Raw genomic sequence first — 16327 nt, 5'->3', positions numbered from 1 at the left:
TCCCTCCTGTTTTTCCTTTCCCCTCTCCAGCTGTTGCTTCCACAGTTTACCAGGTGCTTGATTCGGAACCAGGTTGTCTTATTGCCTGTCACGTAACTCTCGTCCCACGGTTTGGAGGCGAAGAATTGCCAAATCCTATTTCCCAGGCAAAGGGGAAACCTGCTCACAGATTTTTGGCCTCCATTTAGTGTGGAGAGCTTCTCCCGGCCTGCATTTCCTTAGCAAGAGCCAGATTCTAACCTTCCTGCCCCAGGCCTGTTGTATCTCAGGAATTGAGAACCCCACAAGATTTCAATGTCTGGCTGGTTTTGATGGGGCTTGGAACCATTAGCCTTTGATGTGTGTATGCTTCCACTGACTATTTCTCTGAGTATTTCTTTTTGCTTCTACTGCAGAGATATAGAACAAATTTTTAAGGCACTTGTATCTTTGTATTTTTTAAATAATATTTTTAGAAATATATATTTTTAGTTATAGATGGACACAATAACTTTATTTTTTTGTGGTTTTGATGATCAAATCCAGTACCTCACATGTGCTAGGCAAGTGCTCAACCACTGAACTACAACCCAACCCCTAAAATGCCGTTTTATCCTCTGGGGTTGCTGGGCGTGTATGGGAGGAGGAGGAGTGGGCATCTACTTTCATTGCTGTGTTAGCTGGAAAGTACTTGATGGGGCTTTCTCATAACACTGTTACTGTGTTGTTATAAGTGCGGCTATTTTGTTCTCAGTAAATCTTTCTTTGATCCTGATGATTAACTGTTTGATAATTAGAAGCATCTGAGATTATTCTGGCTTGATAAGGAACCTGCAGTGTTAGCCTGTGAGCTTTGTGTAAATGATATCCAGCAGATTCATGAGATCTCCTCTTCGTGCATTTTTTTCCCTTTCCTCTTTTCTGCTGCTTTCTTTCTTACTTCTGCTAATGCATGAGCCAGGTGTTTAAGGATGAGGAACATAGACTAGCCTGCTGCTATGGAGACGGTCCATTCCCGCAATTGTGGAGGAATGGGGGACACCTGTGGATTCATACCATGCCCACATCTCAGGCTCAGTGGAGGAAGAGCAAAGGGGACGGCTTCTTTTAAACTATTAGATCATATATTTGAGAAGACAAAGAAGAAATGAATGAAATGGAAGGGAAATATAAAGTTCTGTTCCTTCTAGCAATGCAAAAGCAAGTCTGAAGTGAAATAACTAGAAGAGTAGAATAGTTTGTCATTAGAATTTTTTTCATTTCTCATATGTATTTTAAAAATATTGTTGTTTAGCTATACATACAGTAGAATATATTTTGTCATTTTATTCACACATGAAGTATAACTTATTCTAATAGGATCCCCTTCTTGAGGTTGTATATGATGTGGAGTTTCACTGGTGGTATATTCATATGTGAACATAGGAAAGTTATGTCTAATTCATTCTACTGTCTTTTCTGTTCCTATCTCCCCTCTCTTCCCTTCATTCTCTTTTGTCTAATCCACTGAACTTTTATTCCCCCACCCCCCTTTGTGTTAACATCCACATATCAAAGAGATCATTCCACCTTTGGTTTTCTGGGATTGACTTATTTCACTTAGCATGATAGTCTCCAGATCCATCCATTTACTGGCAAGAGAGAAGAAGAAAAGTTTAAAGAGCTTATCAAAATATTAAAATTAAGAACATAAGCATCCTTTAATGATAGAAGTTCTCATTCACTCCTTTTGATCTAATTTTCTGCCAGTCTCTGAAAATTGTTTAGTCTATCATGGAAAGAAAGCATTTGGTCATGGGCTTAGGCCCATAAACAAATCAGGGGACAGGGGTGCAGCTCAGTGGTAGGGTGCTTGTCCAGCATCTGGGAGGCCCTGGGTTCCATCCCCAGCACCTCAGGGAGAAAAGGAAGTTTGAATGAACAGGGAAATTAAGTAGCTGATATGAAAGTGAAGTCATTTTTTCTTCACCTCCCTTGTGCTTTTTTATATGATTTTCATGAGCACCGAGAGTCATCTTAAGTTTCTCTCACCTTTCACCTGTATTCATTGAGCTTTAATGACTCAAATGCCTGAATATCTCTTGAATCCATTCTCTGGATCATATCGCTCCCTGCTTAATCCCTCCAGTATCTCTTCAGCACCTGCAGAATAAATTCATGTGCTTTGCTGTTATATACTAAAGCTCTTTCCCCACTTTCATACACTCTCAATACATTGACTCTCTGCCTCAGACCCTGTCCCCCTGCCAAACTCAACTGTTTGTGGCTCTGAAATCTGCCATGGTCTCTCCTGTTTCTCTTCTTTCAGCCTTGAATTTTTCTCTGCTGAGGCTCAGTCTTGAAAGTCTGGCAGTGATTTCTCCCTGTTTCTGTTGCTTGACTCCCACATGTCTTCCACCCCTCCCACTGTCAGATTTGGAACTCCTTTTTTCTGAGTCTCAAAGCTCCTTAAGATAATCACATGACAGCAAACACCAGCTTTTGGCCTGTTTCTTTCTACCTGTCCTGTTTCTTTCTACCTGTCCTCTGTGCTCTATTCTGTGAGCCCTTTTAGGGTAGAAACTGAGGGTTTACCTTTCCATCTCGGCATCTCTAGTGTGTTTGGAACAAAAGCAGAAGCTCAGGAAACGCTGGTTGAGTGACTAAAGAGGGTGAGAAATGCTTGTGGCTTGGAAGAGGGAGGATGGGGCCTGGAAGCTGCATGCAGATTCTGTGAGAATATTTTGAGGTTCTTCAGTTTTCTTCCCTTCTCAGTTCCTAGAGGCAGTGGCTTTCCATATTCATGATATTTCTTGTGGCAGAGTCCACAGTATTTCCTGAAGTCTCCTGATGTGCCTGGCACTGCAGAGTATTCTTAAGGGATTACCAGAACAGACATGGCTTCCTCAAAAATGTGTGACGGAAATGGGGACTAAATGGAGTCGCAACACTGTTATGCCAGAGTGAAATGCAAAATTGACGGCAGCTTAAGTTGTGCCAGAGAAGAAAAGAGACAAGCAAGGTGGTTTGGCAGGTGGTTTGTGGAGAAGGTGAGAACGAAGCTAGATGTCAAGAGGAAGTCATTTTTTCCTTCACTGTGATGGTAGCTCATTTTCAAATGAGTTTTGTTTCTTCTAGTTTGTTCATAATGGAAGTCCTTTGGTACCATTTTTGTTCAAATGCTGCAACTATGTTTATACTCACAGGTGATGTCTGCAGATGCCCAGTAAAGGGTAACACCTGAGGGGAGCAGTTCTGTGGCCATCCAAAAGAAGTGATAGGTGGGGGCTACGGTTGTGGCTCAGTGGTAGAGTGCTTGCCTAGCACATGTGAGGCACTGGGTTTGGTTCTCAGCACCACATATAAATAAATAAAGGTCCATGAACGCTAAATTAAAAAAAAAAATAAGAAAATAAAGGTGTTGTGTCCATCTACAACAATAAAAATATTTTTTTAAAAAAAAGAAATGATAGGTGGAAAATTATCTGATTTTAATTCTCAATTAGGAGTTAGTTTCATAGGATTTAAAATGCATTCCTGAGACAGTGGAACACAGAAGCTTTTAAAAAAGTTGTTTTTTTTTTTTTTTTGTGTTACACTAATTAGAAAGAGGTAATCTGATTCTTGGTCACTAAATCTTCAGAAAAGGCTATAAGTTTTTAAAGTTTGTGTATATCATGCTTCTCCCCAGAATTCAGCGTCTCCAGTAGATAAGCTCATTCGTGAACAGTGAAGGAAGGAGTTTTTGTGCACTTGAGAAGTGAGGTATGCTTCCTTTGATCAGTGTGCGTAAAGCTGTTCCCTTCTACCTGTTATTTTCACTTGGAGGTTCCGCTTGCCACTGTTTGGCAGGAAGAGAGAATACTCTTTAATAGAATGTGATTCAGTATGTTGAATGACGATTTGTGCTGTGTCAGTCTGCTTGGGAAGTGGATTAGAGGCGATGGGAATCAGCTTGGCATCTTTTTAAAGTAACGTTAGACCCTTGGTCTCCAGTTCCCTGAACTTGTTTCTTGTTGAGAGCTTTCTCCTGGTAGGAATGAGTCAAGGAATAAACTGATCCCAGACTCTCCGTGGCTGCTTTTGCCACATCATGCCCTGCCTTACAGTCAGGGAATGCTGCCCAGAGGAACTGGGGGCCAGGAAGCCGCCTCTGGAAGCCAGGCAAACACGTGTGTCCCACTTACTCTTGCGGGGATCCTGCTGTGCTTCAGGACCCATGATATTTTGCTGCTTCTAGGCAAGCTCTGAGTTGGCAGCTATCCTGCAGGCCCCATATTGAGGGTTGCATTAGAGACCCTCTTGTTTTGTAGGGCGCAGTTGGTCATGATGTCTGAGGGATGCTGGGAAGACCAGGAGGGCTGGAGCTCTAGTCCTTGCTGCCTGGGGCTCATTTGCAGAAAAGAACTGGCTGGAGTTGAGCTCTCCAAGCACAGGGAAGAGGCAGTCTTTGTTCTGAAGTGAACTCTATCCCCCAAAGAAAATAAATCAAAAGGAATTATAGCAGTGGTCTATCAGTGGTTTTTGGTTCATTTACCTCAGAATTGGCCTTTCTTTTGGGGTTGAGTTTCTCCGATTACTAAACCTGTTTGTGGTAAAGGGCTGTGGAAAAAGTTACTTTGCACAAAGAGCAGTCAAACAGTAGTCTAGATTGTATGTTTGTGAACAGAGACAGAGCAAGACTTTAGGGGGGCTTGGACCTGGGGAAAGATCTGCCCACAGAGATCATTCATTCATCTCTTGTACCACTTTATCCCCCACCCTTCCTGTAACATGCTTGCAACAGAAAGAGCTCAAGAACTCCCTGTAAGAATCTTCTGCATAAGGTCATCCATGTTTATCCTCCTGACTACCTACCCACCCCCACCAGCAGACATCACCACTGTCTCTCGACTCCTGCTTCCCTGCATCCAAACTTCTAGGTTTCTGTTTCTAGGATTCTCTCTTCACTTCAGTTGTAAGCTGGATCAGAGGTCATTAAGATTCATTGTCTACACTTAGTTTTCAAGACTAGCCATCTTGGGACTAGCTTTAGAGCCTGGAATTTCTCTTGTGCTTCATTTTTAGGAGAACTAAAATCCATCTAAGCAAGTTCTTTACTGTTCCTAGCATTCATGTATACTTAGTATCAAGGACCCTGGACTGAGAAGTTCTGAAGTCTTGGCTAGAGCCTCTTGCTGGCTGAGTTAGGAACCTCATGTATCATGTGCTTCCACAGCAGTTTGTTGACCAACTGTTATGACCCATAACCTCTACAGTGGAGGCTAAGTTAGCGTCCTGGAAACTGCTACCTCTGTAAGTCACCCTGGAGGAGTTAAATTTAATAGGGGCTATGGCTTGGACTGAAGAGCCAAGCTCTACTGGGTGCAATGCTGGTACATTTCATGGTAGCTGATCTTTTGAGGGAACCAGATGTTATTGGGCTCCCCAGCTTTCTGTCTCTTGCATTGTAACCAGGGCCGTAGGTCTACACATGATACTAAATGTCGTTCCTCTGTGAAAGCATAAGCCACACAACTCATTTAGGAAGTGCCTTTTAGTATTGCTTTACTGATTCTTGATATGCCATCTTCCCTGATGCTCACAGGGAAATGGGAGTTTCCCTGTGCCTGAGGTTTTAATAAATTGGGTATTATAGATTGTAGTCCAAGATACTAGCTCAGAAGGTGAGGTCCTTTTAGAGTTGTTTAATTTATTATGTGCTAAGTAGTGACTGAGACTGGCTTAAAGAACCAACAGGTGACTAGCTAATGAGAGGTCAGACTGGCTGGCTGCCCGGGCTGCCTTGATGATGTCACCTAACCTGGGCTCCTTATAGGTTAGGAAGTCACTGGGTGGTTGTTATTGCTTTCGTCTTCTGTTTGATCTCATTTTGATTATTGTATTTTCTTCATCTCTTACTGGTCATTCATTCTGTCTCAACACCTGAGGTAAATCTGCTTTTACAGAGAGAAGATTTTTTTATGGTTCACAGTTTTAGAGGTAGAAGTCCATGACTCATTGGCCCCTTTGCTTTTGGCCTGTGGTGAGGCAGGTCATGAGGACAGGGAGCATGTGGCAGAGAAAAGCTGTTGGCTGGGAAGGAATGAGAGGAAGAGGTGGGGGCCGGGGTCTCACTGTCTCCTCCAAGGGCATACCCCCAAAACCAGAAGACCTCCCACAAAATCCTACCTTCTAAAAGTTCTGCTGCCTCCCACTGGGACCACAGGCTGGGGCGAAGCCTTTAACTCACAGGACTTTAAGGGACACATCAGATCTAAACAACAGTAACCTGTGGTTTATTTTAAGCATTTTTGGTTAAACACATGCACATGCGTGCGCATACCCTCCCACACACCTTCAAAGACAGGACACCCAAATACTCTCAGGCTGAATTGTAAATGTAATTTGGAATATAATTTGATTGACTAATCAAGTAATGCCATGTAATTATTAGTGGAGTTATTTTTTCTTCTGAGGTTGTTTGAAACTTGTTCTTTTCCCCCTAGGTGACAATCCCAATCTTCCTAAGGAGGACACCCCCACCGGCAGTCAGGACTCACTGTCCTCCCCATCGCCCACGAGTGCAACTGTTCATGGGCCTCCTGGACCAGAGAGAAACCACCTTCTGTCAGATGGAGGGAGCTCTGGGGAGTGGACATCCACCACGTAAGTTGCTGTGCTTGGGTTTGGTGCTGAGTGGAGGAACACCGTGACCATCTTCTTTACGTGGCCAGTGGGCACCCAGGACACTAGATCCAAGGACCCTTTCTCTCTACAGTGGTGCTCCTGAGGGAGAAGGGCCATAAATTAAAACCTTTTCTGCATATTTTCTCCATGTTCCCTGTCTAGAAGGGGTAATGGGTGCTACCTCACATCTGATGTAGGGTCAGTTTGTGGCAGTTTGGGGACATACAAAGGAAATTTGTTACTGTCATTCTTGGGATGTTTTCTCCCTAGTTATGCAAACTTTGAGAGAGATGAGAATATGTGCATGGTGACGGATAGTCTTTCACAATTGTCTATAGAATATTTCAGGCATATGATTTTTTGACAGCTTCATGTTAGCATTCTGGTCAGTTTTATTTCTTAGCTTCTTGCATAATGGAGACTTGATGAATGACATCTGACTGTCTCTTCTCTTTGATTTAGTGCCAGACATGTGCACATCAGCTTAGGCATATTAGTACAAATCATACTAATACAAAATACCTTGGACTTGCTTGATTACATGAGGTTTTCTCTTGCTGTGTTGACTCAGGCAACAGAGTGAGTACAAATTCAGGGTGGGCAGGATCTCTAAAGGGCATGCAGTTTTAAACAAATGCTTGGAGAAGACAAAAACAACTTCACTAACAATTACAAGACATTACTTGATTAGTCAATCAAGTCACAACCAAAAATATATTTATAATTCACCCAGAGAGCATTAAAATTTTTTTAAACCAAAGTTGCTTAAAATAAATTGTAGATAATGATGTCATCTGACCCCAGTTGGGCATTCTTGGGACTTTAAATGGATTGGAAATTGTTCCTCACATTACTTGGCTTTTTATAGTTACAGCTGGATTCACATGAAATCATTATGAACTTATTAAGTATTAAGAGAGACCAGGAGAAATCTGGCATATTGAAATTTTGGGGTGACCTGAAGACTCTGAAAAGCTTACCTAAAATCTCAGTGAAACGCCAAGTATGGAAACAAATTCTCCAGAGGTGCATGATGTCCCTCCTCACCCCAAGATAGTCGTATATGTTTATTTACATGCCAAAGATTGTTTATGGTGGATTTAAATATGTGTTTCTCAAATTTTGCTTGTCACCTTTACTACTCTTTATCCACTATAAAAAGTCACTTTGGTGGCTCAGTGGTAGAGCGCTTGCCTAGCTTGTGTGAGGCACTGGGTTTGATTCTCAGCACCACATATAAATAAACGAATAAAATAAAGGTCCATTAACAACTAAAAATACATATAAAAATATATTTTTTTTTTTTTAAAAAAAAAGTCTCTTTCACTTTAATACTACTAGTAACCATAACATCAGTTGCACAGGAACTCAGAAACTCTAGCCCTGGCTGAACTGGAGGTGGAATTTAGCCTGTGTGTGTTTTAGTGAGAACCAGATCCCTAATTATTTCTTTCAGTAAGTGTATAAAATCTCAGTCAGAGGAGAACAGTTTAGTCAGTTATTTTTCTTCCATAGTGGCTCTGCAGAAAAGTGACATTATGAGCCATGGGATGGCGTTGAATTCACAACACATCCGGGCCTGAAACAAGAAGAGCCTGATATTTTTGGTCATAAATCAAATGAGGAGTGAAATCCCTAGCTTCCTATTCGTACACATTTGAAAATGTCATGAAAAGCACTCTAGTTTCCAGAGGCCAAAAGGGGTGGGGGCGGGAAGTAGTGGAAGCAGGTCCGGGAGGGAGGTTTTGTTATAATGTAGAATTGCTCCTATTTCAAGAACTTGACTTTCCTCATGCAGTGGATGAAATGCATTTCTGTTTCTCTTAAGCATTAGAATGCTGCTGGAATGTGTTTTAAAGGATTTACTTGGGAGAGTATCAGCCCAGATTCATCTCAAATTTGAACACATCTCAGAATCACCTGTAGGGCTTATTAAAATCTGTATCCATGCGCTGGTAGAGCATGTGTTTAGTGTGCATGAGGCCCTGGGTCTGCTTTTAAGAACACAAAAAAATAAAAATAACTCTCTGGGCTCTATGTCAGAGCTGATGATTCAGTAGGTCTGAGAAGTGGTCTTAAAGCCTGTATTTCTAGCAACTTCCCAGGTTAAGGTTATGATGGGTGAGCCCTGGCCTGGGGTCTGTTGTCTCTCCCTCCCTGTGTGGTTCATGTATTAATTATGGACATCTTTTCTGATGACTGTAATTAGGATAAGTGATTTCTTTTCCCTGTTTTTTCTCATGTTTTTATTTTTAATTGATATATATTTGTGGGATATGGCGTGACATTTCAATACATTTATATAATGTACAACAATCAGGTCAGAGTAGTGAGTACTCCGTCATCTCAAACATTTATCATTTCTTTTTGGGGGAATATTCCAGATCATCTGTATTAGCTATTTTGAAACATAAAACCAGTTGTTGACCAGTTACCCCCCTGTGCCATAGTGCATTAGAAGTTATTCTTCTGGCCCACCTGTAACCCAGCACCCATTAAATACCTCTCTCCAACCCTCTCACCTCCCCCCAGTTTATTTTCTTTTTTTGGTATCGGGGATTAAACCCAGGGGTACTTACCACTGAGCCACATCCCCAGCCCCCCTCTCTCTCTCTCTCTCTCTTATATATATATATATATATATATATTTTTTTTTTTTACACAGGGTTTCACTGAGTTGCTTTTTGCCTCACTAACTTGCTGAGGCTGGCTTTGAACTTGAAATCCTCATGCCTTGGCCTCCCAAGCCACTGGAATAACAGGCGTGCACCACAATGCCAAATTCATCCAGTCTCTAATCCTTCTTCTCCTCTACTTCTTTGAGATCAGTGGTTTTATCTTCCACATGAGAACATACATTTTTTAAAACACTTATTATTTGGCGTTAAGAAAATACTGCCTTTGAGCATTAGATAATATTTGCCTTTTAGTAGTATTTGACATTTATGTGGTATGCATGTATGTATCTTTACATTTAATTTTTCCCTTACCCCAAGCTTGGTCATAGAATTCCCAGTGGTATGAATTTGATTTTTGGAACTTATATGCTTTGAACTTTCGTTTGTGATATTGACATAGTTATTGGTAACTGATTTCTTAATTATGTGCTTATAAAAATGCTTCCCTTTTGGAAAGCACATGTCTTTCTGAATATCATTGCGTGTCTCTTAGGCCACTATGTTTGGTTTTTAGCTCATCTTCTTTCTTCTCTTAGAAAGATTAATTTTTTTTTCCCAGGAATTCTGCAGACTTTCTTACTGTTTTCTCTTTACAGCATTTTTCTTTGTTTCCTTAGCATTTGTAAATCTAGTTCTCATTGTGTGTGGTTCTCTTCTTTTGCTCACTTTTCATCTTGGTGTACCAGATATACAGTTTTGGCTATAGTGGGTTCTTAGTAAATGCTGATTGTTCTAAAGTTGCTATGGAGTCATTAAAACTTTGTCCAGGGCTTTGAAAAGGAGACTACCTGTGCCACTTGATTTTCAACTAGCGTGGTTGATCGAATGTTCCAAAACCAACACTTGCCTTATCTTAGGTCCTAAGGAATGGAGTCCACATACATGTGGATCACAGAGGACCCCTGTCTCCCTGTTATATAGAAATACCACAGCCTCCACCACTGGAAAGCACATTTGCAGAAGAAAACCTACAGAAGCTGTGATCTGATAGAAGTAGTGTGTAAATACAGCTGTGGCCTCTGGCAGGTGGAAAACAATAGGCAGAATTGGATTTCTTGGGTTTCTGCTGATGTTTATGACTTGTGGGTATTATTCATTGCAGTCAATGAATCTAGAGCTATTACTTACCTGTACACTCAGTAAGGTGATGGGTGACTTCATTGCCAGTGAAGAATTGCTAGCTCAGTTTCCTTGGAGGACATTACATCATAGGTCAAGATATTTCAAATGTTCCAAAGGATCCCCCACCTCCCAATAAAGTAGTTTTCTCTAAACAGGTTTTCCTCGATTGTAATTGATGGAGCCAGGTCTTTGACAAGTAATCCTTTTAGGTTCCCTGCCACAAAAGAAAATCTCTTTTAAGAAATACAGGGCATTGCTCTCTGCTTCCTCTGCAGATTTCAAATGAAAAGGCATACTTCCCTTCCTGCCATGTTCAAAATGGTAGCATGCTAGAACAGCTCTTTCTAGCTGGGGAGGTGGTACCCTGAGGTGCATCTTACTCTGGGTCTAGCAGGTCAGGAGGGAGTGCTCTTCTTTCTATCCAATGAGATGCTTGGCTTTGTTTATCCTGGATATTAGGGTATTCCAAGAGCATCTATTTTGAGCTATTGCCCCCAGCCAGTGTGTGCTCCAGAGACCATGTCTACCCAGAGTTTAGTTAGGTGGTTATTTATTTGCTGCTGGACCTTATGCATGCTAAGCACATTGTTTACCTCTGAGCTGTGCCTCCAACCCTGTGTTATTTGAAAGTGCCCGATAGTTTACTCTTCTTCCCATAGAGAGCCTCGTGCATGTTATCTTTATCTACATACCTTGGGTGCCCTCACTGGTTACCATTTTTACTCTTGTCAATGAAATCACTTGCTTCTTTAAATTGGGCATGTTTAAGCAAAGTTTTGAGGTTTCCCAGAGGCACCTGCTTGGCATTTCAAATTACTTGGTTATTGCTCCAAGACTTCTTCTTAGCATGGTGATGCCAAAGTAACCCTTAAATATGATTTGTGGCTTAGAATGCGACAATAAATCATAAATGATCTGTCTGAAATTCAGAAAGGTAATCATTTTAAACAGTTTTTGAACAGATTTCTGAGGGTTTTGGCAACGTTTTTAGAAATTATGGGTCAGTGGTCATGTAGTCTTCACTTTCTTCCTTCCTCTTCACCCTTCATTTCTCTCTCCCTTCCCCTTCCAAGAGCCCTTCTCAGCTGTGTGTGCTTTTGTTCCCATGTTCTGCTGTTTGGCGTTGGGGGTCCAAAGCAGGGCCCCCTCTCTCGGAGGCACTGCACCACTGAGCCACACTTTCCCAGCCCTATTTGTGCAATCTGTGATTTCAGGGCTCCTGATTTCTGTTGAACCAGGGCAATCAGTTCACTCTAGAAATTAGCATCTTAATATTTTGACCATAATCCCGTGATAATTATTTCACAAAGGAAAAAAGGAGGGCTGGGTTGTGGCTCAGTGGTAGAGCGCTTGCCTAGCATGAATGAGGCACTGGGTTCAGTCCTGAGGACCCCATAAAAATAAATAAATAAATAAAAGTATTGTGTCCACCTACAGCTAAGAATACATATTTAAAGAAAAAAGAATTTATTTCTTTGCATGTCAGTTTTTTTTGCTCACAACTAAAACAAACACATATTGCTTTTGTAATGGAGGGAAGCTATGTAAATTTAGAAAGAGATCAGGGGAGGGTCACACTTAAACCAAAGGAATGAACAGCCCATCATGGAATTTCAGCATCTTAACTGGCTCTTGGGGAGATCGTTACCTAATAAGGCTAGCAAATTTTCTCTGTTTACCCCTAAGTTGGCCCTGGTTACAAAATGTCGTGGGTTCCGTGGATTGAGGTCTATAGCAGGACCATAGGTAAGGATGTGCTGTCTGCTACTGGGTACTGTAAAGAAGGTATTAGGACCAGCAACTGCTTCCATAATGAAGACAGCAACAGCCCCTGGGTGGACTCAGAGAGACTGGAGTTCAAGGTGAAGTCTAAGGAGGAACAGGGAACAAGTGGTCAGGGGTTGCATATCACCTTGCTGTGAGCCCATACAGCCTTTTAAATTCTTTTCAGACATTTTTTCCTTTCTGTGCCTCTTGTGGGACTGAGGATGAGAGGTAGAATCTTTGCATTAGCAGAGGTTGGTGGTTTGAGACTAGAGACAGGTTGATTAGTTAACCTCTTACATTTCTTAGGATCAAAGACCATGGAGCATTAGGTACTGTGGGCCACTGGACTTTGTGTTAGCTGTGCTCTCATGAACCTGTGGGGAAGAAATGTCTTCATTTTTAAAGATAAGGAAACCAGGGCACAAAGGACACAGGGGGATTTGCCCAGGCTACTCAGGGTGTAGGTGGAATTTGACCCCTGCCCTTTCTGCCCCAGTGACTTTATGGTTTTCTTAAAATTGTTTACCATAGAGCCTGAAATTGTCTAGATGGATTTGGGTGGTTGTTCAAATTGTAGGTGTTCTCCCGACCCTGACCTCTTTGATTCTGAAACCTAGTATGACTAGTGTGACTTTCAGCTGGTTGTTGCCCTTGTTTTGAAGGGGGACTGACCCTGTGTCTGTGGTTTATAATTATCTGTGGGGAGTAAGCACTTGAAGCTGGTTTTTCATCAGCTAATGCCTTGACTGGGAATTGGGGAGGAGGGTTATCTTGCCTCTTGGCAGAGCGGAGACACTTGGAAATTTGGTATTTGCAATAGAGCTGTGTCCATGGTCTTTTAATGAGGAATACAATGTTCATTGTCTCCCTTTGGCTTCAGTAAAATTCTTTTTTTTTATTATTATTGTTCAAAACATTACAAAGCTCTTGACATATCATATTTCATATATTTGATTCAAGTGGGTTATGAACTCCCATTTTTACCCCTTATACAGATTGCAGAATCACATCGGTTACACATCCACGTTTTTACATACTGCCATACTAGTGTCTGTTGTATTCTGCCTTTCCTCAGTAAAGTTCTTGATGCTAATCACAGGGGCTTGTGTACTTAGCCATTTTGGGAGTACAACTTCTGGTCCTGCACTTTTCTTTGAATTCTTCTCTCCAGCTTTGTGTAGAAACCTCTGCGTTCCAACTGCCCAGCCCTTACCTCCTGTGCAATCTGTGATTTCAGGGCTCCTGATTTCTGTTGAACCAGGGCAATCAGTTCACTCTAGAAATTAGCATCTTAATATTTTGACCATAATCCCGTGATAATTATTTCACAAAGGAAAAAAGGAGGGCTGTGGTACACAAGCATTGTGGCTGGCTAGAGTGATTTTGGTATTTGTATTGCTCGTTTGGCACTTCAGTATAGCCTAAAACATGTCTTCCTTTGCCAGGTTGTAACTACAGATTCTGGAATTTGGAGGTTTTATTTTTAAGCTAGAATAGTAATTATCTATATAATTTTCTATTATGTTGCATGGTGAAAAATCGACCTTCTACAATAAAGGCACAGGTTTGAATTTAATAGTAGCTTACCTATTGTTAAATACTTCAAAAAGAATTAGCTTTGCTTTAGTTTTGTAGTTTTGTTTTTGTTTTTCTTCCAGTAAAGTTTTTATTTTTTTAAACTTGATGCCATTTTTGAAATATATTTCCTGTTCAAGAATCATTTGGCTATGTCTCTATCTAAATAAAGCAGGGACCTCATGAGCTTTCTGTGTAAGTTGGGAGGCAATTGAGACAGGTAAAGTGTTGATTTCGAGTCAAACAGGCCAGGCTTTGCATCCTCCTCCTGCTTCTTAAATCCTTGGAGGTCTTATGTAGGTTATTTAAGCAAACCAAGACTTAGCAAGATTATCCATAAAGGGAATAATATTACCCACCCCCTCATTGTTGTGAGGTTTCAACATACTGCATGTAATAAAACCCAATCCCTGCTCCCCTGCACGCTTACCTGTTGGGATTTTCCTTTCCCCGAGAGCCTCATTTGATCTTCTTAGTTTATCTTGACCTCAACTTCCTGGTGCATCAGCTGCATGATCACAGTAGCTCAGGGACATTGCCTCTGAAGTCTGGGAAAAGCCCTACTCATTGACGTTGTTAGCTGTGATTGGAGGGCTCAGCATGGCCTCCTCTCCTAGTCTCTCTGTGAGTCCCTGAGAAAGGACCCTTGGGTGCCACATGGCCAAGGCACAGGGATCCCCCTGGGATCCAGCCAAGTCTGTGAATCATTTTGAGTGGGATGGGTGACTGCCCTGTCCCAATAGGAAACCCACCCATCAGCTCATTAAGTAACCACAGGAGTTCTCTGACCTGAGCAGTTTGGGGCTCCTTCTGTAGCCCCATTTGTATCTTCAGCCCTCACATTAGCTGCTGCTCTTTCCCACATGAGATTCATGTAGGTAGAAACACTCCAATTAGTGACCCTGCAGGACTGCAGTCCTCAGATCTTTAAAGCCCCATAATTTTTATGAAAGGAAGCTATAGTTCCTTTTCTGTTTAGCTTCAAGTTCAACCCTCTTACCTGATTCCACAACAGTCCACCTGGAAGGAAGGAAAACAGGATTTGAGGAGTACTGGCTGAGGGGGAGATGGGTCAGAGATACAATTCTAAGACAGTTGTCTTCTGGAAAAACTGGAAACGCTCACCCTGGGAGTGATCTTTGTAAGACGTCAGATGATGACATGGAGGAAAGCCACCTGGGAGCCTCAGCATGCCACAGGTGGAGGACTCATCTGTAGCCATGCCCTGCACAAGTCACTAGGGATTTCTTCCACACTCCTCCTCCCCTGCCTGACCACCTACCTCCTGTTTTTTTGTTTTGTTTTTGTTTGTGACTTTGGTTTTTCCTCAAGGGTTAACAAATAATTACTTTTATAAGCTGGCTGGCTGGATTGGCCAGCTCCCTCCTGCCTGAGAAGAGATGGGGAGCAAAGAATGTTTTTGTCCCAGTAAAGCACTGGGTATTTGTGTGGGCTGTCAGTACACACCAGGGGGCCCTGCCACTGAGCCCCTGAGGACCCAGGAGGGTTTTGGGGAGTGAGCCATATTTTCTTCACCACTTCCACCTCCACCAAACAGATTCTCATCCAGTCCTTTTAATTCATGGGTCAGTGCTGTGGCCCACGACCACCTGTCTTTATAAATAAAGTTTTATTGGAGCACAACCACACTCAAGACATTTGTGTTTTGTCTGTGGCTGTTGTTACCCTACCAAGATGACAGACGTGGGTAGTTGTGAGAGCGGTCCCAGGGCCAGCAAAGCCTGAAGTGCTTCCTGTATGGCCCTTTATAAAAGACGTCAGCTCACTCTGATCTAAAACCCACAGTCTGTTTGGAAAAGCCCACATAGCTTAAAACCTGGTTTCAAGAGTAGCAGTGAACCACCACCTGTTACTCAATGGATGCTGCAGGTGAATTTTCTTCCCCCTGATACTGGGGATTGAACTCGGGTGCTCTACCACTGAGCTACAACCCCCACCCTTTCTATTATTTTTATTTTAATACAAGGTCTCATGAAGGTGCCAAGGCTGCCCTCAAACTTGCAACCCTCCTGCCTCAGCCTACTGAGTAGCTAGGATTACAGGCATGTGCCATTGTACCTGGCTACATGTGTTTTTTTTTTTTTTTTTTTAACGGAACATTCACACATATTTTCTTGGCATCAAACCAGCCTTATGGGTTTTGGATGCTTTCAGGTGTGTGATCATAATTTGAAAAGATCTTTAGTTTTTCAGTGATGAAAAAGTTTATTTGGGTTTTTTCTTATCTATTGTTTAAGAAAATTTTTTGGGGGGGATAGTTTTAGATTTAAAGTTATGAAGATAGTACAAATTCCCATGGACCCTCCATCTATCTTTCCCTCCTGTAAATATCTTAGGATCATTGTACTTTTTATTTAAAAAAAAAAAAAAAGTGTTGGTACAGTACTGATAGTGACACTACAGATTTCATATAGATTTCACCAGTTTTTCCTCTAATGCTCCTTTTCTGTTCTGGAATTCAAACCAGGGAACCACATTGAATTTAATAACCTTTTTTTCTTTCCTTTTTAAAAGGGTGAGAGCCACTTTGTTTCTTT

At 41.8% G+C, this 16327-nt stretch overlaps 1 protein-coding gene across 3 annotated transcripts in view; it reads left to right on the top strand.

Annotated features, from left to right (window-relative positions):
* Window positions 1-16327, top strand: part of Arhgap10 (Rho GTPase activating protein 10) — a 288733-nt gene that overhangs the window by 257238 nt on the left and 15168 nt on the right. For all 3 annotated transcript variants that reach the window (XM_071614633.1, XM_071614634.1, XM_027926721.2), the window contains one exon: window positions 6447-6606. In XM_071614633.1, the coding sequence (XP_071470734.1) occupies window positions 6447-6606 (160 nt within the window). The remainder of the gene's footprint in view (window positions 1-6446; window positions 6607-16327) is intronic.

Source organism: Marmota flaviventris, chromosome 7, assembly GCF_047511675.1.
Source record: "Marmota flaviventris isolate mMarFla1 chromosome 7, mMarFla1.hap1, whole genome shotgun sequence".
Taxonomy (NCBI): Eukaryota; Metazoa; Chordata; class Mammalia; order Rodentia; family Sciuridae; genus Marmota; species Marmota flaviventris.
This window is presented reverse-complemented; position numbering and strand designations above follow the sequence as displayed.